General features: G+C 47.5%; 1 protein-coding gene and 1 non-coding gene across 10 annotated transcripts in view; both read left to right on the top strand.

Annotated features, from left to right (window-relative positions):
• Nucleotides 1-27,370, top strand: part of LOC103178986 (zinc finger MYM-type protein 3) — a 32,695-nt gene extending 5,325 nt beyond the window's left edge. For 5 of the 9 annotated variants that reach the window (XM_042340716.1, XM_007894020.2, XM_007894030.2 and 2 more), the window contains exons 2-26: nt 4,458-5,477; nt 6,820-6,905; nt 7,012-7,078; nt 7,665-7,983; nt 8,514-8,679; nt 9,043-9,255; nt 9,811-9,961; nt 10,164-10,279; nt 10,974-11,060; nt 11,446-11,596; nt 12,209-12,381; nt 13,869-14,034; nt 16,005-16,160; nt 18,770-18,822; nt 20,540-20,693; nt 21,117-21,232; nt 21,473-21,647; nt 21,974-22,120; nt 22,608-22,711; nt 23,376-23,544; nt 23,752-23,903; nt 25,031-25,145; nt 25,412-25,672; nt 26,427-26,544; nt 26,999-27,370. In XM_042340716.1, the coding sequence (XP_042196650.1) occupies nt 4,478-5,477; nt 6,820-6,905; nt 7,012-7,078; nt 7,665-7,983; nt 8,514-8,679; nt 9,043-9,255; nt 9,811-9,961; nt 10,164-10,279; nt 10,974-11,060; nt 11,446-11,596; nt 12,209-12,381; nt 13,869-14,034; nt 16,005-16,160; nt 18,770-18,822; nt 20,540-20,693; nt 21,117-21,232; nt 21,473-21,647; nt 21,974-22,120; nt 22,608-22,711; nt 23,376-23,544; nt 23,752-23,903; nt 25,031-25,145; nt 25,412-25,672; nt 26,427-26,544; nt 26,999-27,200 (4,617 nt within the window). In that variant the 5' untranslated portion in view covers nt 4,458-4,477 and the 3' untranslated portion in view covers nt 27,201-27,370. Of the gene's footprint in view, nt 1-1,479; nt 1,580-2,136; nt 2,402-4,457; nt 5,478-6,819; nt 6,906-7,011; nt 7,079-7,664; nt 7,984-8,513; nt 8,680-9,042; nt 9,256-9,810; nt 9,962-10,163; nt 10,280-10,973; nt 11,061-11,445; nt 11,597-12,208; nt 12,382-13,868; nt 14,035-16,004; nt 16,161-18,769; nt 18,823-20,539; nt 20,694-21,116; nt 21,233-21,472; nt 21,648-21,973; nt 22,121-22,607; nt 22,712-23,375; nt 23,545-23,751; nt 23,904-25,030; nt 25,146-25,411; nt 25,673-26,426; nt 26,545-26,998 lie in introns of those variants that run through there. The other 4 variants (XM_007894039.2, XM_007894057.2, XM_007894064.2 and 1 more) reach the window with 4 other exon arrangements.
• Nucleotides 24,289-24,360, top strand: trnac-gca. The gene has a single exon. It is a non-coding gene; the product is annotated as a tRNA-Cys (tRNA).
• Nucleotides 27,371-27,924: the final 554 nt, after the last annotated feature.

A 27,924-nucleotide genomic window follows, 5' to 3' on the forward strand; every position in this document is an offset into this window, starting at 1 on the left:
GGTGGTGTGGGGGGAGAGAAAGGGGGGAGGAGAGGGTGGTGTGGGGGGAGAGAAAGGGGGAGGAGAGGTGGTGTGGGGGAGAGAAAGGGGGGAGGAGAGGGTGATGTGGGCGGGAGAAAGGGTGGTGTGGGGGAGAGAAGGAGGGGAGAGGGTGGGGGAGAGAAAGTGGTGTGCGATGAGAGAAAGGGAGGGAGAGGGTGGTGTGGGGGGAGAGAAAGGGGGGAGAGGGTGGTGTGGGGGAGAGAAAGGGGGGAGAGGGTGGTGTGGGGGGAGAGAAAGGGGGGAGAGGGTGGTGTGGGGGAGAGAAAGGGGGGAGAGGGTGGTGTGGGGGGGAGAGGGTGGTGTGGGGGAGAGAAAGGGGGGAGAGGGTGGTGTGGGGGGAGAGAAAGGGGGGGAGAGGGTGGTGTGGGGGAGAGAAAGGGGGGGAGGGTGGTGTGGGGGAGAGAAAGGGGGGAGAGGGTGGTGTGGGGGGAGAGAAAGGGGGGGAGAGGGTGTGTGGGGAGAGAAAGGGGGGAGAGGGTGGTGTGGGGGGAGAGAAAGGGGGGAGAGGTGGTGTGGGGGAGAGAAAGGGGGGAGGGTGGTGTGGGGGAGAGAAAGGGGGGAGAGGGTGGTGTGGGGGAGAGAAAGGGGGGGAGAGGGGGTGGGGGGGAGAGAAAGGGGGGGAGAGGGTGGTGTGGGGAGAGAAAGGGGGAGAGGGTGGTGTGGGGGAGAGAAAGGGGGGAGAGGGTGGTGTGGGGGAGAGAAAGGGGGAGGAGAGGGTGGTGTGGGAGAGAGAAAGGGGGGAGGAGAGGGTGGTGTGGGGGGAGAGGGTGGTGTGGGGGGAGAGAAAGGGGGTTGGTGGGGAGGAGGAGATAAAGGTTGGGTGGTGGGGGGAAGGGAAGAGAAAGGAGTGAGTGGTGGTGGGGGGGAGAGAAAGGATGGAGGGGGTGGGGGTAGAAGAGAAAGGATTTACCACTGAAGCAATTGCAGTGCGTGTGCTTTTTCAAAGAAAATAAATCCAACCCAAGCCTTGCAGTCCAGGTCTGTCCGTCTGCCTCTCTTATTGGTTTTACCCCCCTCCCCCCCCCCCCTTTTCTCCTATTTGCATTGCAGTTGATTTTTTTTAATAGAGTGGGAGGGTGGGGGGAGTATTTGGTATCTTTGTTCCCCCCCATCTGAAGCAAATTGGAGATATATGGTGCGGATTTGTTTTTTTGTGTGTGTGGTAGCCATTGCTGGTGGCAATGCAAGACGTCTCGCCCAGACGGTGCTGGTGGAGGGAGGGGGTAGAGGTGGGGGGGGGGGCTTGGCTTTGGGCTGAGAGAGGCCCCGTCCACTTTGTGCTGCAGGCGGAGATCCAGTTCTGGATTCTGGGACCGCCTGCTCGCCTGTATCTTGTGAGTCTGGCTGCTGCTCTCGCTCCCTTCTGCATTCCTGCCCGCTCCGCCAATGGGAGCTTGTGCAGACTCCGAGAGAGAGCGAGAGAGAGAGAGAGAGAGAGAGTCTGTGTGTATGTGTGTGTAAGAGGGTGGGGGAGTGGGGGGAAGAGTAGTATGCAACCAATGCTGTAGATAGTGCTTTGTAGCAGCAGCAACAGCAGGTAAATAATAAGTAATAATCGTTGCATTTGATACAGTGCCTTATCACGTCTTTGAGACGTCTCAAAGCGCTTCACAGGATACACTGCAAAGACTGCATTTTTTGGCGACACGGTGAAGAGGGAATACACACACACACACACACACACACACCAGGAGGAGCCTTGCATTGGTGGGCAACACAACACAGGGTTTTTGTTTTTGTGCGTGCGTTATGGTACAGATTTACACTTGCAGCAGGAGGAAGAAGACATTGCACACAGCCAGTGCCTGCTCTGCAAAGGCTGTTTAGTCCCATTTTCACTCCCACCCCCTCCTTCCTTTCTCCTTCTCTGGCCCCTCTTGTATTTTTTTCTGTGTTTTGAAATACGGCTGTGTGTGTCTTTGTGTGCGCCCTGTGTGTGTGTGTGTGTGTGTGTGTAATGTGGCTCTTTGCGCGCGTGTGTGTGTATACACTGACTATTTGCACGGGTGCATTGTGTGGTTCTGTGTTTGCACAGAACCGTGTGTGGCTGTGTGTGTGAGAGCTGTGTACATTGGGTTTGTGTGTGTATATAATATATAAAAATATATATCTGTGTGTGTTAATTTTACTGTAATTTCTTCTCCATTGTTAGAAGGTGGGGGTACATTGACCTGACTGCTAACCTGTACTTGGCCCTCGCAGTCTCATCTTCCTTCATGCATGAGCTTGGCATGTGTGGGTGTGGTGTAGGGGAGGGGGTTACCGACAAATGCAGAGATTACCTCTTGAATGGTTTTGATGTTGTAGTCACTGCATTATTACCTATGGGGTTCGATTCCTGGGCGGGGTGTAACCGTGGGTGAGTAATTTGGTCACTCAATCCATGACTGACTGACTGGGACGCTGCTGTGCGCAATTGGCTGCCGCGTTGCACCCACAAAATACAAAACACCGAGATAATCCACTTGACAATCTATTTTGTGAAGAGCTTTGTGACGTCTCAATGACGTGATAAGATGCTGTAGCAAATACAAGTTATTATTATAAATGTGGTCATGTGTAGTAACTGTTTATTTACAGGCATACTTAGGAGCTAGTTTGTGCACAGCGACGCCCATACAAATAATCGTGATGAATGATTAATTAGGAGGATTGTCGGCCAGGCTTATTGAGCAACTACCTTCTCTTGTGTCATGGGATCTTATATTAATATAATAATAATAAGTCTTGCATTTGATACAGTACCTTATCTGATCTTCGAGACGTCTCAGAAGCGCTTCACAGAACATACTGTAAAGTGTAGTGACTATATGTCGTGACAAGTACTGACGTGGCTGAACAGACATTGAGGTGGTGGGGGGTGGGGAGCAATCACGGGAGAGGTTCTGAGCCTCTGGTACCTGTGGTAGCTTCAAATCTGTAATAAGACCCTTGAGGTCGCCAAATATTTGCCTCGAAAGTAGGCGGTTTGTTGTACATTCCCTGGGGTAAAGTAATGAGACCTAATCGCTACCAGCAACGAGGATTCTCCAACCTTTTTTGCTCATTCAGCCACGGTTGTTTATCATCTGGTGTCAGAAATATTATTTGATGATTTGATTAATATTCTAGCTTTTGATACAGAGCTTACAACCTTGGAGTGCCTCAAAACACTGTGCAGGGAATTACTGTTCAGTTTGTTTACTTTACAAATTGAAAGAAGTTGAATCTGATGCAAATAGAAAGTAGTTTACTTGCGTAGTTAGGTACTGGGTAGAGCTGCAGCTTATGGATCAGGTTATTGCTGGATCGCATCCCACTCTGTGCTGTTGGCTGGCCTCAGCTGGAGCTGCATGGGGAGACTCCCCGGGCAGGGTGGGGCAAACCAGCCAGAGTTCCTGCTCCTGGTCTTGAACATGTATGTGGCAGGCGGGTGAGTCGAGGTCAGGCTCGGTTGTGGTGCCCTCTACAGACTTATGTGTAAGTTAGACTTATATGACTAACGCATAACAAATACACTAAATAAGTACGAAACACAAAATACTGCAGATGCTAGAATCTGAAACAAAAACCGAGAGAGCTGGGAAAACTCAACAGGTCAGGCAGCATCTATGGAGAAAGGAAAGTGAGTCAACATTTCGGGTTCTGATGAAGGGTCGGAACCCAAAACGTTGACTCACTTTCCTTTCTCCATAGATGCTGCCTGACCTGCTGAGTTTTCCCAGCTCTCTCTGTTTTACAGTAAATAAGTACATTGTTTTCCATGCTTTTTTCAATGGAGTACACGACTGTACTTACACTACTGTACTGTGCATGGGGTTCTTCATCACTGCAGCTGGTAAGTGAGCATGCAGTGGCGGGTCAATACTTTGTTTCCTGCACTTGATTTAAAAAAACACAGCGCATGCGTACTTCAATGCAGCCAGTAAGAGCAGCAATAGCGTTATGAGTTATAATATGATATAGGGTGTATTTGGGACCAAGAAACCATTATGATTTAGCTATTTTAGCGCCTTGGGAAGTCCTCCCGACGTGAAAGGCGCTCTATAAATTACATTTTGTTGTTGTATTTATCCAATTTGTAAAATATGACTTGTGCAAAGAACTCAAGTGGATTTTGGTAGTGAACTCAATGGGACTCTGGTGCACGTAAGACTTAGGTTATTATAAGATTCATAAGGAAATGACTTGCTGTAGCACCTTTCATATCGGTAGGACATTTACTATTAAGTGCCATGACTATATTTTGTTGGTGAACGTTAATGGGTAATGAACCTTTTACAGACTTCCTGCCCATACATGATTTGCACCATTCATTGCGTTTGTGGGTATAAATAAGATCTGTTTTGCAAACGGGTTTTTCTAATCTGTTCTCTTTTTATCTTTTTTCCTCCCACTTTCCTCTTACTTTCTCCCACCCCGGCACCTCTCTACAGTTTATGTACTGTTTGTAAACATGGACATCACAACATCTACGAACTGTCTTCCCATCGCACAGACACAAGATCTCGGCAGTGACCTCCCCACCCCAGTCAACATGGAGGCACCTCTCAGTCCGTTGGAGCCTGAGGCCGAGAGGGGGCAGGGCCCAGCTGCTGAGGACCCAGGCTTGCTCAAGAGCCCAGCTGCCAACGAGCAGGTCACCGTAACTCTGAACTCTGATGGAGGCAACGAGGTGTGGATCAAACCCAAAAGCTTTGGGGAGGGGAAGTGCGAGGGGAGGGAACTGGAAGCGTTTTACAACGACTCGCCACTTGGCCATGGGCAGGTGGGGGGCTCGGGCTACAGACTGAACGACCCCTGTGGAGCGGGCGAGGGTGATGTGGACTACCTGCTGCAGACCACAGGGCCTTCGTCCGACCCTGAGGAGGCAGAGGACTACCCTGAGGTGGAGGATTATCCGAAGACGATGGAGGAGTCTTACCCGAGGGTGATGACGGAGCCCGATGCCGATTCACCAGGGCCGGCAACAACCATTGCGGAGATGGAGCACAGAGAGCCGGTGACAGAGGGTGGGGAGCAGGAGGTGGCGTTTGGAGAGCGGCAGATGGAGCCAAGGGAAATGGAGTGCAGAGATCAGGAGGAGGAGCCTGGTGAGCAGGAGGTGGAGCCTGAAGAGGCGGAGCTTGGGGAACAGGAGGTGGAGCCTGAAGAGGCGGAGCCTGGGGAGCAGGAGGTGGAGCGTGAGGAGCAGGAGATGAACTGCGGAGAGCAAGAGGAGGAAGACAGCCCCCAGCCCCCCTCTGACACAGCCTGCCCAGGCTCTCCTTCCACCCCAGAGGGAGTGAAGATCGGTGATTGGAAAAGACCGGAGGAGCCTGACCCCTTGGGAGAGATGCAGGAAAACGAATACAAGGAACCCTGCATGGGAGAGGAGGAGGGGAAGGAGAGTGAGGATTGTGATCCCCAGTTGAAAAAATCCTTTATAGAGGACCTCTCAACAGTGCCTGCTGAAGGTAAGTGCGTGATTTGATGGTTTTTTTTTTGGCAATAGAGTATTGGGACTGGACTGAGAGGATCGATGTTGGGAATTGTTTGAGATAAAGGCACTGAAGGTGATTAGAGATGATAATGACGTGATTTGAAAGTTAGAATGTGGATCTTTAAGTTAATCTTGGAGGGACTGGGAGCCAGTGGATCCCAGCAAGGATAAGTTGGATCTTGACTGTTGACAAGAAAAAGATTGGTTTATTCTATGGTCCAATTCCCTTGGGATTTACAGGAAATCTCTACAAAAATAAAATTATTGTTATATTTCCTCATCGACCTCGATAGTGTAAAAGGCTGAGGGGAGCCCAGCAGGATTTGAACCCAGAACTGCAAGTCTTGGTGCCCAATCACCTGAGGCATCTGGGTTGTTGAGCAGCACTCGTGGCTAGCAGAGTCGAGTGTGAGTGAGAGAGGTGTGATTGGAGGCAGAACGTGTTTGTGGATTTAACACTGCACGGCATTCTTCTCTCACTTTATACAGCTGCCACTCAACAAACAGCCTGCGTTAAGGTGAATGCTCAAGAAAGTGAATGTAGGTCAGTTGTTGAAGTCCGTGTTGTGCAAGGTGACTTTTAAGCTTTGCATGCCTGAGTCTGTTCTTAGCCACCGATAGGTCGGGTTTTCACGTGGAGCAAAGTGAAGTCAGCCTCCTGATCTAATTTATTTGGTGTTTAGACACACACAGACCTGGCTTGGCACAGTTCTCCATAAATTGCTCTTCTGCCCTTGCCTGTCTTGTGATTAATAAGTAATCCTTGCATTTGATATACCACCTTCATAGTCTTGAAAGTGCTTCACAGTGAAGTGTAGTGACTGCTGGTATTCAATCACAACAACCACTTTGAAGTAAACGATTAATTGATCAAGGGTGAAGGTTAGGTCAGGAGAAATTCCCTTCTCTTTTCCAATAGTAACACAGGATCTTTAACATCCAACCAAAGAGGCAGATGAGACTTCAAGTTTTATCGTCTCACCTGAAGGTGTCTCCGATGATGCAGTGTTTCCCCCAGCACTGTACTGGAGCTTCAGCTGAACTATGAGCTCAAGTCCCTACATTTGGACTTGAACCAACAATCTTCTTGATCCAGAGGCCAGAGTGCTACCCACTGAGGTAATATCCAGTTGACACTGAAGCTAGTTGTAGCCCTATCCCCAAACTGTTACCTGGCTTTAGATCAGCAAAGACTCCAGAACCACATCAAAGTGCTTTTAGCCACAGTTATTGAAGGAGAGGGAAGAGGATTGTACAAAGAGCTCCATCTATTTGCCTTTGCAAGCTTTCTGTAAAGATTCCTGTTCTCTTGACAGCTGAAGATACAAAGACCTTCACCTGCGGAACCAGTACAGTTTTTGATGAAGTGGATGTGAAGCCGGACAAGGACACGTTGCTCAAGGTTGGCTTTTAGCTCCTCATGTCAGGACATTCATGCCGGGCTTTGGCTACGTGGCTGATGATGGTCTGTTGCAATGGTCGCTGCTAACCCTATTGTTTTTTTGCAGGAAAGCATGGAAGCGGGAAAGGAGTCCTCAGATTCACAGAGATGTACTTCCTCAGCCAAACCCAATGGTGAGAAGCAAGGCTATAACTTGGGTTTATTGTAGTTCTATTTGATCCTTGTTTCAGAATGTATTGTAAACTTCGCTGCTACTAATTATTCGAAGTGCAACTAATCTGCTCCAGTAAAGTCCCACATTGGCTGGATGAGCAGCACTGTTGTCCATGCAAATTTGCAGCCGTTTCTCAACAATGGCGATCCATTCATCATCCATATCTCATTAGCCAAACCTGACCTACTGTTTCCTAGCCTGGGTGGCGGGATTGGGAAAGAGTAAGGAGTGTAAGGGAGGGAAGAGTTTGAAAGCGAATATCGGAGACTTTCTCCTCAAAAGCAGCTGGTGACTGAGCTGATCCAATTGACATGAGTTCATTATGGTGCCCACTCAATACTGGAGAGTTGTCTCACTGGTCTTTGTCCCAGACTTGTTTCACGCAGTATTCTATCAGTCTACTTGGGAGTTCCATTGTACCGAGCCCAACTGGTCTTGTAACCTGCTGTGAAGAAGCAGTGCCCCAATCTTCTCTCCTTGATGCTTGTACTGTAACTGCTTCTCTGTGATGTTTACTCTTTGTCGCTTTCCTATTTCTCCTGCAGCAAAGGACAGTTCCACAGGCACTGAGGAGCGCAAGGAAGAGGAGTACGTCTCTCGGAGGCCCAGGCGTGCCACCAGGTTATCTTTCCAGGCAGCCGAAGCCCAGGCTCAGGCCCAGGCCGCACAGACTCTGTCCCACCGGCCACAGAGACACTCTCGATCCTTGGTCAAGGTGACGTGTGCCAATTGCAGGAAGCCCCTGCAGAAGGGACAGACAGCTTACCAGAGGAAAGGGGCCCCTCAGCTCTTCTGCTCTTCCACATGTCTCACCACATACTCTCAGAGGCCAACCTCGATCAAGATATGCACCTTCTGCAACAAGTAAATCTTTATCAATCTAATGCAGTAATGTGTGTGTGTGGGGGTGCGAGGGTGTTTGTGGGCGTGTTTTGGTGTGGGGAGGTTGTATTAAGTTTTATGTGCAGATTCTTTTGATTTTATCATCAATATTTCATGTAGCGCCTATGAAGCTGAAGCATCCCGAAGTGTCTCGCCTAGAATTACTGTTGAATGCAGTGATTGTATATTGGTTGTAACTGAAGCATCCAATTTGCACACAGCAAGATCTCCCTGAAGTTAATGACGCAATTTTATCTGGAGGATTCTTGGCCCAGATGTCAGTAGAAATTCCCTTCTCTTTTACAGCGGCAACGCGGGAATCTTTTAATCACCTGATCAGACAGATGGTTTCTCAGTTTAATGTCCCATCTGAAGGACAGCGCTTCTTGAGTTGAGATACAGATCAGCCATGATCTTATAGAATGGCAGAACAGGCTTGAGGGGGTGAATGCCCTCCTGTTTCTAAGTTTCTATGTTCTACGTTTCTATGTTCTCTTCTGTTTTTCCTTCAGGGACATTTTCAATACAAAGGAGTTGGTGGTGGCACAGGCTGGGTCAAGCCAATCCTTCCAAGAATTCTGCAACACCACCTGCCTATCGTTGTATGAGGCCAAGCTCTTGAAACCCACACTGTCCGACGAATCTGCTCGCTGCAGCATCTGCAACAAGAAGGGGAAGGTGGGGACCTGAGCTGCTTTTGCCAAAAAAAATCATGACCGAAGATCTGTCAAAAGTCTTTTCAATTTGTGTAAACACTTCGAGTCCAGGAAAGCTACCCGCTTGTGGCCTTAATGCATGATCATGACATTTTAAGATTTGGGGAGTCATTAAATTCAGTCTTAAAGTTCGGAAAACTTTCCGGGAGGGGTTAATAATCACTAGAGAATTCAGTCAATTCACTTTACAGTATATTCTGTGAAGCGCTTTGAGACGTGTTGAAGACGTGATAAGACTTTATATCAAATGCAAGAATTGTTATTATTACAAATGTAATTTGTTGTTAGTGGTGGTGTTAAGTTTGTGCCCGCATTGTCCCTACAGATTCTGCACGAGGTCAGTAATGGGAACGTGGTGCACCGGTTGTGCAGTAACGCCTGCTTCAGCAAGTTCCGAGCTAGCAACGGCCTCAAAACCAACTGCTGTGACAACTGTGGCGTTTACTTCTACAACCGGGGCTTCATGCTCCAGTATCTGTACCACGAGGGGCAGCAGAGGAGGTTCTGCAATACTGGGTGCTTGAACATGTACAAGAAGGTAAGATTAGTTTGTCTTATTGGTTAGTCCTAATAATCTACTGTTTGCAATATGCTACAGGACCAGTGTTGAGTCCTGTAGCATAGTGGTTAGCGCGCTTGCCTCGCAAGCAAGAGGACTCGGGTTCGATTCCCGGACAGGGCAAAACCTTAGGCAAGTTTCCTTACTCCACACTCCTGGTTGTTAGTCGATAGGCGGATCGCTTTCTGGGGGGTAACAATCCCTCCAAAAACATAATAATAATTAAAAAAAACTGGTGGCCATTCAATCCACAACTGCTTGTGGGACACTGCTATATGCAGTTGGCTGCCAAAAAATACATAAAGCCAATCCACTTTACTATATATTCCGTGAGGCATTTGAGATGTCTTATGGTCACCTCCTCTCCTCCCAGCTCAGGCGTCAGGCTCCACCACTGTTGTTGTTGTATTTACCTGTTAGTTTTTGGCTCGGTGGCCGGTTGCCAGGTTGGTTGACTCTCATTTCCAGATTTATTCAAATACCATTTCCAACCTGCAGGAATTATCTTTCTCTCTTTCTCTCTCTCACTCACAGAAGAATACTAAAGTGCTGCCTTGTGCTTGGTGCAAGACTATGGGGAAGAACTTTGACATGATCGCGAACGTTGACACTACGGGCAAGATGGGTTTTTTCTGCTCCCTGTGCTGCATTACCTCATACAAAGTCAAGCAGTCCGGAACCGTAGGTAAGATAGAGCCCCTTTCCTGTTTTAAAAAGGAATTGGATAAATACAGAAGGACTGTAATGTTAGCCAAATGGCCAAAAGATTAACAGTAAGTGCATCAATGTTTCCCATTGCAGCACCAAAAAACAACAGCCTGATACAGTGGAATATGTCTCCTTATTTCCATCACCTTCTCCATCCATACGTGTCTCCTCTCTTGCAGCTCCCAAATCTAAATGCAGGTATTGCAAGAAGAGCGTTCTGGAGCGGGTTTATTACAACATGACTGACCGGGTCGTGCACCAGTTCTGCAGCCCCAACTGTTGGACCAACTTCCAGGTGAGCAAAGAATCTTATTTCTCTTGCCTTTTGAAGATGTCTCTCTTGAGGGCACTGCGCGAGTTTGTCCCATGGAACAGTTTGGGATTGTAACGGAGAAAGTGATCTTTAAGTCATGGGCAAGAAACAATCCCAGGCCAGAGATTATTCCCAGGGCCTTTTGCTCTTGCTTTCACTGTAGTTTCCTCCTCAGTTCAAGACTTCTGATTCTTTTGTTTATTCTACTGAGGCTGTGTTTGTTTACTTGCATGTACACAGCAGCTGCCGCATGCTCGTGTCTCAACCCCAAGTTTAAACACTGATACTTGGTCGCTGTTCCAATGCTTGGCGGAATCTTGTCCTCGCCTTTGCTTCCACATGTGCACATCCACAAGTCATGCATTAAGTGTTTAGACTTGTCACCTGTGTGTTTAAATGGGAAAGGTTTGACCTAAAAGCTGCCACTTATCGGGAGTTTTTAAAAAGGAATTGGATAAGTTTTCACAAAGGAAAATTATGGGTTGAAAAAAGAACGGGTGAGTGGGGCTAAATAGACAGGGCGTGTACCAGCTCTCAGACTGCTGTCAACCCGATGTGCGGTAAAATACTGAGTTAGGTTCACAAACTGAAGGTCAGTAACCCTTTCCTGAAATACCCATGTTAAGAGTTCCATGTATGATTTTAAACTTTTTTGTTGTAAAATTTGTCCTTCTAGCAATCGACACCTGAGGGTTGCATTCAGCTCAATTGTACCTACTGTCACAATATCTTCACTGGGAAACCGGAAATATTAGACTGGCAGGTAAGAGTGCTCAAGGACATACTCCCAACGTGAAAGGTGCTATACAGATGTAATTTGTATTGTATTTGTGCCCCTGTGTGTCGATTTAGGGAGTTGATTTAGGTTGCAAAGCAATAAGGAGCTTAATTCTATACAAACTTTGTATTTATTTTGTTTTTAACCTGCGTATTTGCTACGAGCCAAATTTTCTAATTGGGTTTGTTGTCACATTTGTTGGGTGGGAGGACTTCACAGGCTTTACTCTAATGTGTAGCGACTGTGTATTTTGGAGTTGAACGTGGCAAATAATTAGCACTTGGCGATGTGCACGTCTGATATGAATTGCGTGGGGGAAGTTCTGCACTTTGGGGGGATTTATTTTGTGCGTTTTCTCTGCCTGCTTCAGGGCAGCGTGCGGCAGTTCTGTTGCAAGGTGTGCTGCGAGGATTACAAGAGGCTGCACGGAGTGGTGTCGATCTGTGAATACTGCCGGCAGGAGAAGATACTTCATGAAAAGATCAAGTTCTCAGGAGTGGAGAAGAACTTCTGCAGCGAAGGTACATTTCCAAACACAAACTAACTGTGGGGGGTGGAGAGTGCAGTGCTTAGGTCAGTGGTTACTGCCTCTAGCGCTTAGCAATATAGAATCCGTGGGTGTAAAATGCAGTGATTTTCCAACAGAAATCCAGGAGAGTTGTGAGCATACAATGGTATTGTTAGACAGGGGAAGCTTGTTCTGTGTTACTTTCTCTTCTAGCTCAACAGGTTGTGGGCTCGAGGCCACGTGCTGGGGACTATTGAGCTCACAGTCCAGGCTGACACTCCAGCGTAGTATGTGATGGGTTGGTTATTATGAAACAATATGCTGAGACTCCATCTGTGTCTGTTGTTCAGGTGGACGTCCAGATCTTATTGGAAAAGAGAAGGGAGTTTCTCCTGTTATCTAGGCCAAGGATCCCCAGACAAATTGGCCATTCACTTCACAGCTGTGTGTGGGACCTTGCTGTGTGCAAACTTTGCCCAGTATTTGCCTACAAGCACCCAGTCATTGCACTTGACAGGAATGACCTTTTGAAGTGCTTTGAGAAGTTTCAGTATTGGCGCTGTGTCAAAAGGCAGCCAGGATCCTGCTAACTGTTTGTGTGTGTGTATATATGTTCTGTTGGCAGGTTGCGTACTGCTTTACAAACAGGACTTCACCAAAAACCTGGGGCTGTGTTGCATCACGTGCGCTTACTGCTCTCAGACCTGCCAGAGGGCCGTGACCAAAGAGCTGGACGGGAATACGTGGGATTTCTGTGGGGAGGAATGCAAAAGCAAGTACTTGCTGTGGTACTTCAAGGTTAGTGGTTTGTTGCTTCTCATCAACTATTTGGTCCCATATACACAATGCACACACACACCCTGCCTACCTCTCAGCTATTAGAGGCTTGCACTCACACCGATGGCCAGAACTTTTTAATTTGACATCAAATACATGGTTTCCGCTTATCTATTCCACCGTGAGCGCACACACATACACATACTCGCTTGTGCACAGGTTGTTAAGAAACTGGATTGGTGGGAACGGTTGAGTAATGGTATAAGATGTGAAACCACAATGACTGGTGTGACTTGACTGTGTGTGTTTATTTTGAGGGTATGAATCTCTTTTCCGCCCTGGGATTTGTGTGTGTGTGTGAGTGGGCGGAGGGGAGGGTTAGGGAGGAAAGCATGCAGGCCCCTGCTGCTGTGGGTACCAGGTGAGAGGGTGCCTGCTACCCTGTGAGCAGAACAGACATTGTCACACGTCCTAACGCTTTGGGATCCAGAAGACTTCAGTCATCTCCAGTGTACCTGATTCCAGCCTCTGCTATCTCTCTCCTCACCTGCCGCAGTTCCATGGATGAATTAATTGACTTGATTTGCCACGTGTTTTCCTGGCTGGTGACCATTACTGAAGCTACTGGCCCTTTAACCCGCAGGATTTACACTGAACTGCTGTGTTTGGGGTGAGAGAGGGCACATTCGTCTGGTTCTCCTTTGCATCCAACAAGTAGAGGAAGCCAGCTGATGGATCTGATCGGGAGTATTTTATAGCCAATAAAAAAAAACTGCTCATTTTGTGAGGTGCTGTGTGCTGTGGTGAAGATCTTTCTTTGTTTTTTTTACCTTCTATTTTTTCACACATACACAATAACTGCATACATCTTGTATATCAGTGGATATGTGGAGCAGACTCCAGCAAAAGCAGTGTGACGATGTCTCTATTAAACTCCTTTAGCACATCTGGATAGCTAACTGTACGTGGTTAGGTATGTAATTGAGGATTGCTGGGATAAGTGCGAAGCAATCATTTTGTAAACCGGGTTATGGAAAGGTCCAGTGTGGAAACATGACTGTTGAGTAATGGAGGTGTAAGTTAAGACTTTGGAAACAAGGAGAGAGTGAGTTGCAGGATTTTCCTTTTTATTAAGCGGCTAAACCAGCGAGGTAGTGTCCTAGGGCGGATTACACAAGCCCTACCGAGCAAGTGGGCTTCGATATAATTAGTGGGTCCCTTCCTTTCGTTCCTGTGCTTTGTGTTCTTACTACTATGTGTTGTGCGCCGGTAACCCACTCACTGAGGTACTTGATCTTTCGCTCTCCTGTCTCTTGTCTAGTTTGTTTTTCCTTCTCCTTCGCTCTGTTCTCACACTCACTCGGTCTCTTCGCTTGCTTTCTTTTTTCTCTCTTTCTCGCTTTTCATTTCACTCCTGCTCTTCGCCCGCTCCTCGCTCGCTCGCTCTCACTCTTCGCTGGCTTTGGCTCTTGCTTTTTTCTTCACTAATTGTTTACTGTGTCCTTCAGGTAGCCAGATGCCATGCCTGCAAGCGTCAGGGCAAGCTTCTGGAAACCGTACACTGGCGCGGGGAAATTAAACACTTCTGCAACCAGCAGTGCCTCTTGCGCTTCTACAGCCAGCAAAACCAGCCCAATCTAGCGACGCAGAAGGGACCCGAGAGTCTGCTCAACAGTAAGTGAGGAGAGAATGGAGACCAGTAGAGTTGGCTTGTCATAGATGGGTGGGGCCAATAGAACATCCCGCAGGCCAGGACTCTGTGCGCTTCCAACACAAGCACGTAGAGTTGTGTAACTACTCCAGCAGCATTGTATCTGCAGGTTCAACCCTGTCGGAAAAGAGACGTATATAAGGTGCCATGTGTTGCATTTCCTCGTTGCTCTTTTGGTTCACAGCTTTACTGCGCCATATCAAGGGATACAGGGCAAGGGCGGGTCATTGGAGTTGAGGTACGGGTCAGCCATGATCTTATAGAATGGTGGAACAGATTCGAGGGACTGAATGGCCTCCTCCTGCTCCTATCTTCCTAAGTGTTGGCGCTCAGGAGCTTTGACCGGACTCCATCTGAGGTGTGTGTGTGCGTGTGTGTGTGTGTACGCGCATGTGTGCAGAATGAGAATCCAAAGCCTCTGCGCTTTTTTTTGCTGCGGTTTTAGCACTGGCTGTTTTTGAAACGGAAATAATAATTGATTTCTAGGGCAATGGACTATTCCTCACTCTCGGTAAACTTTTACAAAAACGGGCAGTCATTCATTGCGTGTATCCCCGGTGATGTGTAAGTGCACGGGAAAAGACTGCCGGAGCGGAAGGGACCACTTGTCGTGCTGTGCTGCTGTTCTAACTAGAACAGAGGAGCCCCGATCGAGATGTTCAAAATTAGGAGGGTTTTTGTTTGGCTTTTAAGAGGGAATTAGATGGATATTTGAAAAGGAAAAGTATTTTTAAAGTTTGCGTGGAGGAAGAGGGAATGGGGATTAAAGGGATGGAGCATTTTTGGTGAGTTGGCACGATGGGCCAAGTGGCCTCCTTTGTTTACATTGCTACCAAGAAAATGCGGGATTTATTGCAAGTCGGTGAGGAAATATGCCAATCAACGTTGATCCCTGTCTCGCAATTGTTCCCAAGTTACTGTTTGTTTAGGTTGGATCGCCGACTGCTTTTGGGGTGTGTGCGCGGGGTGTCGTTGGCATGGTCACTGCTCGTTCTGCTGGTGTCAATTCTGTCCCGTCTCCTTTCCCCTGAAATTCCGTACAGTCTCCGAATTTTAATTGTGCAGGATTGTGGCGAATCCTTCAATCCAGTTGTAACTTGGAAGCTGAGTTTCCTTTTGTTTTGAGAATTGCAGAAACCCAGCTTCGAGTTTAAAGCAGGGTTTGAAAACGTTTCAAAATTCTGCACATTCTTAAATTTGAAGCCAAGATGGTCTTGCGTGCTGAGACTGGGTGGAATTCTGGACCTTATACTTGCATAATGTCTGAGAAGTATGTCCTGGAGACAGCAGCTAATTGAACTGATAATGCTCACGGGTGCATTGTGCACCTATAGCGAGGAATACCCTCGGTTCCCGTCTTACTCCGTAAGCGGAGTGCTGCGCTGAGTATGGAGAGGACCAGTGTAGCGCATTTTCAGGATTAATTTTCTATAGCTCAGTGATTGTGGAAGAGAGAGAGGAATACTTTGACAACAATTGCACTCTGTGCTATAACATTAGGTGCGCCCTCCAGACTTTGCTTATCCTTGAAATGGTTAGGTTTTTGTCATGATGTTCAGAGAGGAAGTGCAGATACAATGAGCCTCCTCCTGCTCTGTAAAGTCTTATGGATCCAAGTAAGTAGTGCAGTGAGTGGGGGGTGGTGTTTGCTGTAATGTCATTGAGTGCGGTGGAATTGTTTACAGTTCAGACCCAGAACTGGTGTTGTCTCAAAGTCGATCAGGAGCCTGTCTAAATTCATAGGTTTGGGCTCTGATAGTGAGCAAACGATTGGGGAGTCTTGAGGGCAACTATGTGGCATTGATTTCACACAGGGTATGCTGTTTTTGGCAACCGAGGTAGAGGAGAGGGGGGAAAAAAGAGGGTATAAACTGATATAGAAATTCTAGGTGCAACAATTCAGTCTCCTCTCTTTTTTGCCCCCTTTTTAAAGAATCGTCACGTATGGGGGCGCAGAGGCGTGACGCATTGGTGCTCCGACGCTCTGCGCCACGGAGTGGTAGAAACCCGGTTCGCGTCCGCGACTCCCCATGCGGCGGGTTGACGATTTCAGTCGTGCCGCGGGATGGAAGCGGTGACCGGAGACCAGGTACGAGAATTTCTGGTCTGACTTTGTGTATCTCCGGGGGGCCCAGGCCAGTGGTCTGTCGGGCTGACTGCTTTGTGTTGAGTGTAGAACCAGGTGAAGTGAGTGATGAGAAAAGGAGTCTAATGTATTGACTAGAATTGGCTCAAAGGAGCTGCTATCACTTGCAGCTTTGCCTGTGATTTTGTTGGGTGTGAATATACCATTGGAGTGGATGTCCATGACTTGCTAGAGGGAGGAGGAGCAGGAGGAGATTGTCTGCATCTGTAAATAATATAGGCAGGACCTGTGCAATGGATTGAAATGTTGTAACACTGCCTTTCCACCACTGGGAGTTGTTTTTTGTGGCTGACAGTGGGCGCTTAGTGTTCGGTTGCTAATGCAGCATTTTACCGCATGGCAAAGCATAAGTGTCTGGCCTGTTTACTTGGTCCAATGTTTCCTAGATTCTTTTCCCCACTTCCACTGAATGTGCAAAATTGTCAGTAAATATTTGGTAAGTTTCCATTAGCATTCAGCGGCTGTTGGGTTGAATTCAGTTTGCCGATGAAGAACCGAGAGGTCCAATCATGTTTTTTTCCTGTTGAATTGCTGCGTATTGAGTTTGGGCTGCGATTGTTGGGTTCCATTGACTTCAGAATCTGTGTTTGGTGTTTCATAAAATAATGTAAGGGAGTGGGTGGCTGTGAGGGGTTACTGTGCAACCTGTGTGCTTGTGGTAAAATTGCGCTCTCTGTAAACCAGCCATTCAGTGTTTGGCCTACGCTCCAATCAAGATGGTAAGTTTTTCTGTCGCTGCCCCTCTCTCCCACTCCTCTTAACCAGGTGTGCTAGGCAGCAATCCCCAAACACCCAGATAAATCATTGTTCAATTCATTGCTGTTGCCTCCAAATGCACAGTCGCTACACTTGACAGCAATTCCTTGTGAAGCACTTTGAAGGTGTTTTGACATTGTAGGCAACAGACATCGGATGTGAAACTAGTTACAATAAACAAAAGAAAGTAGGTCCGGTAGCCGGGAGTAAAGAAACTTTGGACGGGTGGAGAGACAGTGAGCCCAGCGCTCATGAATGTAGGGACTTAGTATCTTACTGTTGCTTATTCTATTCGTTCACCGACAAAATACTCAGACACTGCACTTTACAGCGACTCCTGTGAAGCACTTTTAGACGTCCTCCTGACATGAAAGGTGCTATTTCAAATCCACAGATTATCATTGTGCGGATCGCTGAGCTCTGAATAAATCTTTATTTAAGTTTTGGATGTGATATCCTGAATGTGTGGGAGCTCAGTAATTGGAAGGGAATGAATGGATGACTCTGTCACCTTCAGGTTGTGAACTCCACTAGTGGGTGGGAAAGAGCATTGACGATTTGAGGATTCATATCAGATCTGGGTCAGTGCCATCGGGTTTTCCCCATCTTTTCTCCCCCTTGAATTACTGCCTGGTTGACGTGCTCCACCCTGTGTGGTGGATTGTGTGCTTTCATCGGGCTGTGTACTGGGTCTCATGGTTTATGTTCCACTGATGCCACATGTGTGGGACATATTCGTAAAACTGCCCATCTCTATTTGCCATCTTTACTTCTTTTCCCCCTCCAATTCCCCTCTTTATTTCTCCCCAGTGTTGAGCACAAATATTAACAGTGTTAAGCACGGTGTCAGGGGGCTGATGAAGGCATCTGATCGAACTGGATGCAGCAAAGAAAGTAACTGTATGCCACTGGGTGGGGCCATGTAGTCCAGAGAGGTGCCAGGTTTAATGCTGATCTCAATAGGGATCCTATAATTGGTAATAGTGACTTTGAAATATACACAGAGAGAAAGTTGCCAAGTCATTACCTCCAGTGTGACATCCTGTGGAAAGTGCCCAGGGGTTGCACTGTTTTCCCATTTGGAGTCCTGTAGTGTAGTGGATAGAGTGCTCACCTCGCAAGCGAGAGGACCCGGATTCAATTCCAGGACGGGGCAAGGCCTTAGGCAAGTTTCCTGACTCCACACGCCTCTGTTTACCTAGCAGTAAGTAGGAACCCGGTTGTTAGTCGATTGACAGATTGCTTTCCAATGGAATTAATCCCTTTTTTATATAAAAAAAATTGGGGTCACTCAATCCATGACTGTGGGACATTGCTGTGCACAATTGGCTGCTGCATTTCACCCACAGTCAGTTCACTTTAGAATATATTCTGTGAAGCGCTTTGAGACATCTCAATGACATGATAAGGCACTATATCAAATGCAAGAATTATGTCCCAGGCAGCTGTTACCACTGAGCAGCAGTGGGGAGAGCAGCAGATGCCAAGTGCTTTTTCTTCGGATGGGGGTCAAGCCCCTCGATGAAGGTTTGGGCTTTCAGGTGATAGGAGCACATCATAATCGCCCGCCCGCCTCCCACCCCTTTTGAAAACATTGATTTGGAGATGGCAATTTTTTTGGGGGAAGCAAAGAGGATCAGGAAACTGATTAGTTCCCCCCCCCCCCATGGATGTTTTAAAGGTTGACAGTATTGAGGTTTCTGGAGAGAGTCTCCCTGACATTTAGTTTAGTAAACAGGAACTCTTACAAACATTGGCTCAGTTTGTTTCAAACAATCTGTGTCTTGTGTTTGCAGATCAGGCGCAGGAGTCTAAGAACGCCGCATCTCCAACTCCCATGAAATTTGAAGTAAGTGACTTTTTTTGGTTTGGAGGATTTTTCCAGTGTCCGCAGGAGCGGGTTGAAGACTGCTGTGATTTTTTTTAGAGGAGGAGGGGGAAGTATAGCAAAACCCACTTGCATAAGTCTGATCTGTATAAATCGTATCATTGCCCAAGTCGTACATCTGCCCAAGTCCTGTTCAAGAGTTTATACTCTATGCATGTCTGACATAACTCATACTTTGCATAAGTCATATTAAATGTATGGTTCCCAACTGATACGACTTGTGTGAGGTTTACTGTATGCTGCTTTCAGAGAGAGAGCGCTCTATTCGGCTAGCTAGGCTGATCATATGGGGGCAGGGGGAGGAGAGTAATGACTAGTTATGGACAGGAGGAGACTTGGACAGCTGAGCTCTGAGCACAATCCCATGAACTATCTACAAATTTAGACTACAAACGACTACATTCAAGACTTCATATAAATACATAGATTAGCTTTTTCACATTCTCCTTTGTTTCTCTGTTCTTCCCCCTCCTATAGTTTCATCACCCTGTCATGTCTATGCTTCATGCATTTAGCTCCTCGTTGTGTTGTGTGACCACCACATTCTAGTGACTGAGAACGTAGGAATGGTTACAGAACAGATCTTTCAGCCCTTCCACAGACTGCCCCCACCCTCTTCCCTTTTAATGTACCAGCCAAACCAAACTAAAATGTAATCTCCATTCACTTCAGTGATGATTCCTTCAAAAATAAATAAATAGAATAATAATTTGGTCACTCAATCCACGACTGTTTGTGGGACTGGTGTGTTTAAGTGACTGCTGTGTGTTGCCCACAAAATATACAGTCAATTCACTTTACAGTGTATTCTGTGAAGCACTTTGAGATGTTGCAATGACGTGATAAGGCGCTATATCAAATGCAAGGATTACTATTATGTAAATTTATAGTTCTGTTTCTAATTATATCCAGCTTGTGTGTTTTTGTTATCATTGAAGGAGTTTATCTGCTTTTGCAGAGTGTCTACCACATATCCACTATTCTGTCTGTGATTGGATCTACGTGAGAGTGTTTGTGTGTCATGGGTGTACACAATAGTGTGGATGTTGTGTATGTAGTTGTGTGTTGGGTGTCTGTGTGTGGGGGGGGGGTAGGGGGAGACTACATTACACTCTTTGAGCCTTGTTTTGTTTTTATTTATCCACAAACAAATACTCTACTGCCATTAAAGGGGAAGGTAACTCTAGGGTAAAATATATTCTGTTAACATTAAAGGATTGAAGCCTGATGCTGTGTCGTACTTAACTCCCAGGCCTTGTACTGCTCGCTCCTGTGACAGCTGAGAATAGTACAAGGGGAAGTTGAGAAGATTTTTTTCCTCTCTGCATCTCTGTTGGGTTGTGAATATGGAATGATTTGCCAGAAGTGGATATTGTAGCAGAGTCAATGGAGGGTGGGGTGCACTTAAAACGGAAATTCCTTTGGCATGGCTGGCGGAGGGGTATCAGTGAGTGCCCGGAAATTCCAGGGTATTTGGGATTGCTTCATTGGAGGAGCAAAACTCTGGTTGTAAATTAATGGATCCAATGATCCCCAATTTTGTGCGAGATTTCTATGGCTTTTGTATAAAGGTGACGTTACAATAGGATGAATGCATGCACACTTCTAATGACATTTCTCTCCCTCCTCCTCCCCCCCCACTTCTCCTATTCTTATTTCCTTCCCTCCTCCCATCCAGACCAAGGCATCCAAGCCCCTACCTCCTTCACCCCCCTCTCCACCCCCGCCACCTCCTGTGACCCTCAAGAACAAGGCTGTGCTGTGCAAGCCCTTGACTCAGAATAAAGGTATCTCCTGCAAGCCTGAAATGAAATCCAAAGGCTGTCAAACGGGTAAGTGAGGTAACTGTTTGTGTCCATTTAGTTTTATTTCCCGCATATAATATCAATCAAGCAGACCCCAAAGCTGGGGAGAGAGACTCAGTCCCGAGACTAGGAGTCCTATAGTGTAGTGATTAGCGTGCTCGCCTCGCAATTAAACGGACCCGGGTTTCACACGCCTCTGTTTACCTAGTAAGTAGGAGCTCAATTGTTAGTCGATTGGCGGATCGCTTTCTGTGGGGTAATAATGCTTTTTTTTAAAAAAAACTTGGCCACTCAATTCATGACTGTTTGTGGGACACTGCTGTGTGCAATTGGCTGCTGTGTTTCGTCAATTCATTTTACATTGTATCCTGTGAAGTGATTTGCGATGTCTCAAGGATGTGATAAGGTGCTATATCAAATGCAAGGATTATTATTATTTTTGTGTTTCAGAGGAAGAGTGGAAGCCCCGGCTGATTGTGGTACCCATCCCTGTACCAGTGTTTATACCAGTGCCTTTGCATATGTATTGTCAAAACACACCAGTGCCTTTATCCGTGCCAATCCCGGTAAGTTCCTCTACTGCCTCAAACTGACCGTCCAGGAAACACTTTTGCAGCTCAAGTGACCAGTGGAAGGTGTCATGTCATGGAATGGGGGGCGTGGGGGAGAAGTAATTTATTATTGGGATGGGAGAGGAAAGATGAAATTATCCAGGTAATGGAAAGATGGTTGGGAGTGAGTGCTGACTGCTGTGAGAGGTTTTGCCCTGATGTAACTAACTGGCTGTTACCTGGTTGATGCGACAGGTCCCCATTCCAATGTTCCTTCCAACCACTCTCGAGAACACCGATAAGATCGTGGAGACCATCGAGGAGCTGAAAGTCAAGATCCCATCCAACCCCTTTGAGGCCGACATACTGGCCATGGCCGAGATGATTGCGGAGGCTGAGGAGATGGAGAAAGCTTCGTCTGATCTCTGTGGTCAGTTTCCCTTTATTTGCCCTTTGAATGTCTGCCATTTGTGCTCTTCCTCTCTCCCGCCCCCCCCCATTGGCCATATAAAGGAGGTTTGTTGGCCAGGACACCGGGAGAGAGAATCTCCCTTCTCTTTTTAAATAGTACCGTGGGATATTTAATGTCCACTTGAACAGGCAGACGGGACCTGGGATCAACGTCTCGTCCAAAAGATGTAACACAAATGTGCTTCAAATCAACAATCAACTTGTTTTATGAGCTCAGTTCCCAAAGAGGGGCTCACACCTTTTTGATGTAGCAAAGCTGATCTCTTCTTTCTCTCTTCACAACAGACCTGGCCAGTAACCAAAGTGCTGATGGCCTGCTGGAGGACTGTGACCTGTTTGGATCTGGCAGAGATGATGTGTTGGCCATGGCAGTCAAAATGGCCAACGTTTTGGATGAGCCAGGGCAGGATTTGGAGGCAGACTTCCCCAAGAGTACGTGGCGGATGCTATTTGTTTTTTTTCCAGTGTCTGAAAGTGAATTTGAAAGTTGTTAATAGCTGCAGCACAAGTAAGAGACAGTTAAGTGGAGAGGTTGAGTGCAATCAGAAACTTCAGCACGGGCTTCCCCTTTTGGAGCTCTCTACCCCAATCCCATTACCAACCCATTCCTCGTTGTGTCTGTGCTGGTGTTATCTTCACCATTGATGCTCTATACTCAACTCATTCCCAATATTCTTCTATCCCTTCATCAAGCGTTTAACAAATTGCCTTTGAGATGCTGTCACTGCACATCCCAATGAATCTTCTTGTAAAGAGGTAGAAACATTTTTAGTTGTGGTGTTTTGACGTTTATGAAATTGAGGACAATGTTTGAGTCTAGGACATTTACGAAACAAAAGCATTTGCTTTTTTCATCAACAATAAAGATCCCGATTTTCGATGGAATATTTAACATTGGAATTCCACTGTTTTCGAGCAGATCCGTTGGAACTCAACTCTGGTGTGGACTTCCTGTTCGACTGTGGCCTGGTGACGACCGACGAAGATCAAGCGGAGCCTGAGATCCCGCGAGCTGTCAGGAGGGTAGGGTCCTTCTCCCCCTGTCTGGGTCTGTGTGGTGAGGGGGTGGGGGGAGAGACGGAGTGGAAACAGGGGGGTGATGAGTGTGTGTGTGTATTTTGAGATCTTTCACGCTGGTAAATACTCCAGTCCTGTGAATAAATCACCCATTTCAATTCTCATAAAGTGACGCCTTTGCTTCATGAATGAACATTGCTGATTTAGGAATTGCCAGATTTTTATGAATGAAGCTGCTCTGGAGAGCATGAATTTGGGTGTAAATGGGGGGAGTGGGGAGAAGGGTGTGTGTGTGTGTATATGCTGGCTAGTTTTCAGCAGGTGGGCCTGATCAGCGAGAGTGCCTTTCAGCCATTCCTCCCTTGCTTTCTGGAACTATAGCGCCCTCGCTCCTTAATTCTCGTCTACAAAATCCAGTTCAAACTAGTCAGCAGCACTTTCGGACCCTTTCTCTTCTCCCCACACCGCCCCGCACCCCACCCCCATCCGAAGCTCCCACTCATTTGGTAAAGTGCTTTGAGACATCTTCCCAACATGAAAGTTAAATGTTTGTCGTTGATTATTTTTCTCTTTTCTCTCCATACACACAAACACACTCCCCCCCCCCCCCCACACACACACACACTATTCACACTCGAACCACTCACACCACAAACTCAACCCGGCGCAGGGTCAGAAGCGAATAGTGCTTTCAGAGAGCTGTTCCCGGGATTCGCTGACCAGCCAGCAGTGCTGCACTGGACTCAACTACTCGTATGGAGTGAACGCCTGGAAGTCCTGGGTCCAGGCCAAGTACGCCAGCGGCGAAACCAACAAAAGCGAGGAGCTGCGATTTGGCCGTAAGTCCTGCCAGGGTTTGGGGGGAGGGGGAGTGGAAAGGGGTTTGAGGTAAAGTTCAAGGGGGATAAAATCTACTGGCGGAGGGGGTAAATCTATTCTTGAAGCATTGCCACTGGCCCCTTTAATGATAGTTCTCTCTTTCTCTCTCTCTTTGTTCTGATGACGGCTGTGGCTGTATCTAATATTCCTCGCCCACCCTCCCGCAGCCAAACCGATGAGGATTAAGGAGGACATCCTGTCCTGTACGGCGGCAGAGCTGAACTACGGGTTGGCCCAGTTTGTGAAAGAGGTTCAGAGACCGAATGGGGAGCACTATGAGCCGGACAGCGTCTACTACCTGTGTCTAGGGATCCAACAGGTGTGTTACCTTTGGTCATCCTCTCACCTCCGACCATTAGCTCGGATGCAACCCCCTCACTGTCCAGCGCCCTGGGACGTCCTCCTGCCATGAAAGTCGCTGTGCAAACGCAATTTGTTGTTGCACACAAACCGTCATTGCGCTGTGTGGGAGGGGGTGGGTGGAGGGGGGGGAAGAGGCGTCACACCCAGGAGATTTTTTGGTGGTGGTGGGGGGGGGGGGGGGGGGAGATTGGGCTGTTAAACCACCGAGAAACCATGTGGTTGAGTGTCCGACCCCCTCCAGTTCTGTAGCCGCTGAAAGGGTTAACGGGCGCTCTCACCACAGGGCCCAGAGTGACCTGTTAGTCGTTAAGGGAGCAGTATCCGCAGGTTCGGTATCACGTGGGGGTATAGCTCAGTGGTAGAGCATTTGACTGCAGATCAAGAGGTCCCTGGTTCAAATCCGGGTGCCCCCTCAGCGCTTTTTTTTTTTTACACACATTTTATTTTATTTTGCTTTATTTTACCGCAAATTATCGTCGTGTTTGGAATTACAATTCGGACAATCGTTTCCCCCGACTGGAGTTTTGGGGGGAATTTTTTTTTTTTAAAAAAAAGAAAATAAACTTTTAAAACGTTGTTCTTTTTCTTTGTCGCCGTCCTTTCCTCAGCGCTGCCGTTGTGCTCCTCCGCCACCGGAGGGAGCTGCAGCCCAACAGGAATATCCTATTCGCTGAGGCACCGATACAATCTCCTCTCGGGCGTTGTGTCAACGCCGGGAATGCTGTCATAATCTTCCCTGTGTCACACACGAGGAATACTATGGCTTATTCGAAATGTTATCCCCATTCAAAATCGATAAATCGTTGGGTCACTTCAATCCACGGCGGTTTGTGGGGAACGCTGCTGTGCGCAATTGGCTGCCGCGTTTCGCCCACAAAGCAGTCAATTCACTGTACAGCGTATCCTGTGAAGCGCTTTGAGACGTTTCAAAGACACGATAAGGCGCTGTTTCAAATGTAAGGATTATTGTTTTTTCAATGCCTAGTATCGTACGCAAGGTTACTATTACTTGATGAGACGGGACAGTTGTTTGTGGGGCAATTTTGAGCATTTTTAAAAGTTACCGTTATTGTCTTGTTTCAGTACCTGCTTGAGAATAACCGAATGATCAACATCTTCACCGACCTTTACTACCTGACCTTTGTGCAGGAGCTGAATAAAATGCTGAGCGGCTGGCAGCCCAGCCTGCTCCCCAACGGTACGTTCCATCGCCCTTCATTCTCTTGCCTGTTTGTGTAAAGAGCAACGATAGTAAGACAGGGTCTAATTTAGGACCAGGATTCAGTCCCGAGGCAAGATTGCTGCTGTTAAATCAATCCCACAGTTTATCCTGTGAAGCACTTTGAGACATCTCAAAAACGTGAAAATACGTTATATCAAATGAAAGGATTTTTTATTATTATTGTTACAGGCACCGTATCAAATACAAGGCTTATTTTCTCCCCTACGGTGTCTCTCTCACAGGTTTGATATTCTCCCGGGTGGAGGAGGAGCATTTGTGGGAGTGTAAACAGCTGGGAGTCTACTCTCCCTTCGTCCTCCTCAACACTCTGATGTTCTTCAACACCAAGTACTTTGGGCTGAGGTCGGTGGAGGAGCACATCCGACTGTCCTTCACCAGTGTGGTGCGTCAGTCCAGGAAGTGCTCCACCTCCCGTGGTTCCATCAAGCTGGTCAGCATCCGTTACTACCTACCCGCTCACTGCAAGAAAGGCCGTGACCAAAGTGAGTCTTTCCCTTCGTCTCTGCTCGCTCTGTGGCTGTTTTGCGGGGACGTCGCTGTACGCAAAACTGGCTGCTGTGTCCGTCTACAGAATGCACAGTCGCTGCGCTTCACAGTAAATCCCGTTAAGATGCTTTGAAACGGCATGATAAGGCACCATATCGAGTGCCAGGATTATTATTTTGGAAGTGCAAATGGGGGTTAGAAGCAAATGATAGTGAGGAGCAGAGTCTCAGAAATTACAGTGAAGATGGCCACTAGGGTGATGTTGTGAGCATTTCTTTTGGTCAGCCGGGTGTCTGACACATGCGGAAACCCATCACCGTGTTTAAGAGTATCCAAACCAAACTGAGAATTCCAAGCATTCCACCTGCACATGGTGATAGATTATTCGAATGGTAGGTGCTCTCTCTCTCTCTCTCTGGCTGGAGGTACTCATCCTGCTTACCTAATTCCGTAAAGTATTAGGTGAAGGTTTTGGGGGATCCCCAGAGCGTGTGTTGACCAGCTAAAACCACATAGCCTGCAAGCATTCATATTAGCTTCTTTACTCTAATCCTATTCTGTTTCTTCCTCCCTTCTCCTGTGTCCTCCTACTTCTTTAAACATCTGTGATGAGCAACTCAGTAGAGTATGAACTTGGAGCAACAAGGAAGCTTTTTGGCTCGAAGCGAGAGGTGTGTGTGTTCAGGTAGGATGAGATTAAATGTCTTCTCGAAGTTGCTCACCCCCGTTGCCTGGTCTCTGTGTCTGCAGACAGCACTGTGGGGAAGAGGAAACGTGAGGAGGATGTTGCTGTGATGGAGCAGAGGGAAAATCGAATGAACCCACTGAGATGTCCTGTGAAATTCTACGAGTTCTACCTCTCCAAATGGTGAGGCCATTCCCTCTGTTCAGCTCAATACGGCGACTTACGAATCTTTTTGAATAAAATGCTTGAGGCGGGAAGGGAACGAGCATTTGTTCCTTTGGCAGCGGATCTCAGCCAAGGCAGTGGTTCGGGCGATTACAGTTATTCCCGTAATGTAGTGGTTAGCACGATGCCTCGCAAGCAAGAGGACCCAGGATCGATTCCCGGGCGGGGCGAAACCTTAGGCAATTGTTCTTACTCCTCTGTTTACCTTGCGGTAAATAGGAATCCGGTTATTAGTCGATTGGTGGATCGCTTTCCCTCAATCTACGACTGTTGCTGGGGCATTACTGTACACAATTGGCTGCCATGTTTCACCATAAAATACAAAGTCAAATATGTATTTTGACGGTGGAGGGTTGGAACTTGGCAGGCAATTTAAAAGCGATATTAAAACATTTCTTTCTTGTGTTTTCAGCCCCGAGAGTATGAAGAGCAGGAACGATGTGTTTTACCTACAGCCTGAGCGATCATGTGTAGCTGAGAGTCCGCTCTGGTACTCGGTTATCCCCATGGACCGCAGTATGTTGGAGAGCATGCTGAACAGGATCCTCGCTGTCAAGGAAATCTACGATGACCACTCGAGGGAGGCGCTGGAGGAGGACGATGTGGAAGGCTGACACCAGGCTAGCGGCGGCCACTGCTCTTGCTCATGTCTGAAACTTTTGGGGTTTGCCCAAGGGGAGGGGTGGGTGGGTGGAGTGGGAGAGGGGGTAGAGGAGGAGGGAAAAGGGGGTCCGTTGTAGGCTGAAATGGGAGGCGGGAGATCAATAAAATGACTACGCACAAAGTTGTGAAATCCTACGGACTCTTTGTCGGAGCAGAAAGCGTTAAAGAAAAGAGTAACGCTGTTGTTTAGAGACAATATCCCTTTAAATATTGCCACATGTATACACCATATTTCCTTCCTTCCCCTGCCTCTCCCCTCACCCCCCCAACCCCGAGAGACGTTTGAAGAAGGGAGGGGGAGAAAATGTGAAATTCCAGTTAGTGAAGGGGTGCGGCAGTTGCTGTGGATAACTTGCTTTCTGATCAGTTCTTTCTCACCCCCACCTTTATTTCCCTCCACCTCCCCCCCACCCCCCGCCCCCTCCAAGCCCCGCAGCAGTCTGTACAATGAAAATACCACTCATTTGTAAAGATCTACCTCCAGAGGATGTTGGGTGGGGAGAATGTGGCGGGGGGTGAAGAGAGGATGCGCAAGTAGCCTTTACGTGATGGGCGGGGGGGGAGGTAGAGGAAGAAGAGGCAGTTTTTATGAATGGGGGGGAGGTGGGGGGGAATTGGCACTGTGAATTTGAGTGTGACAGTCACAGTGAAACGGGGAGGAAGTAGGGGGAGAGA

Source organism: Callorhinchus milii, unplaced genomic scaffold (genome assembly GCF_018977255.1).
Source record: "Callorhinchus milii isolate IMCB2004 unplaced genomic scaffold, IMCB_Cmil_1.0 Scaffold15, whole genome shotgun sequence".
Lineage (NCBI taxonomy): Eukaryota > Metazoa > Chordata > Chondrichthyes > Chimaeriformes > Callorhinchidae > Callorhinchus > Callorhinchus milii.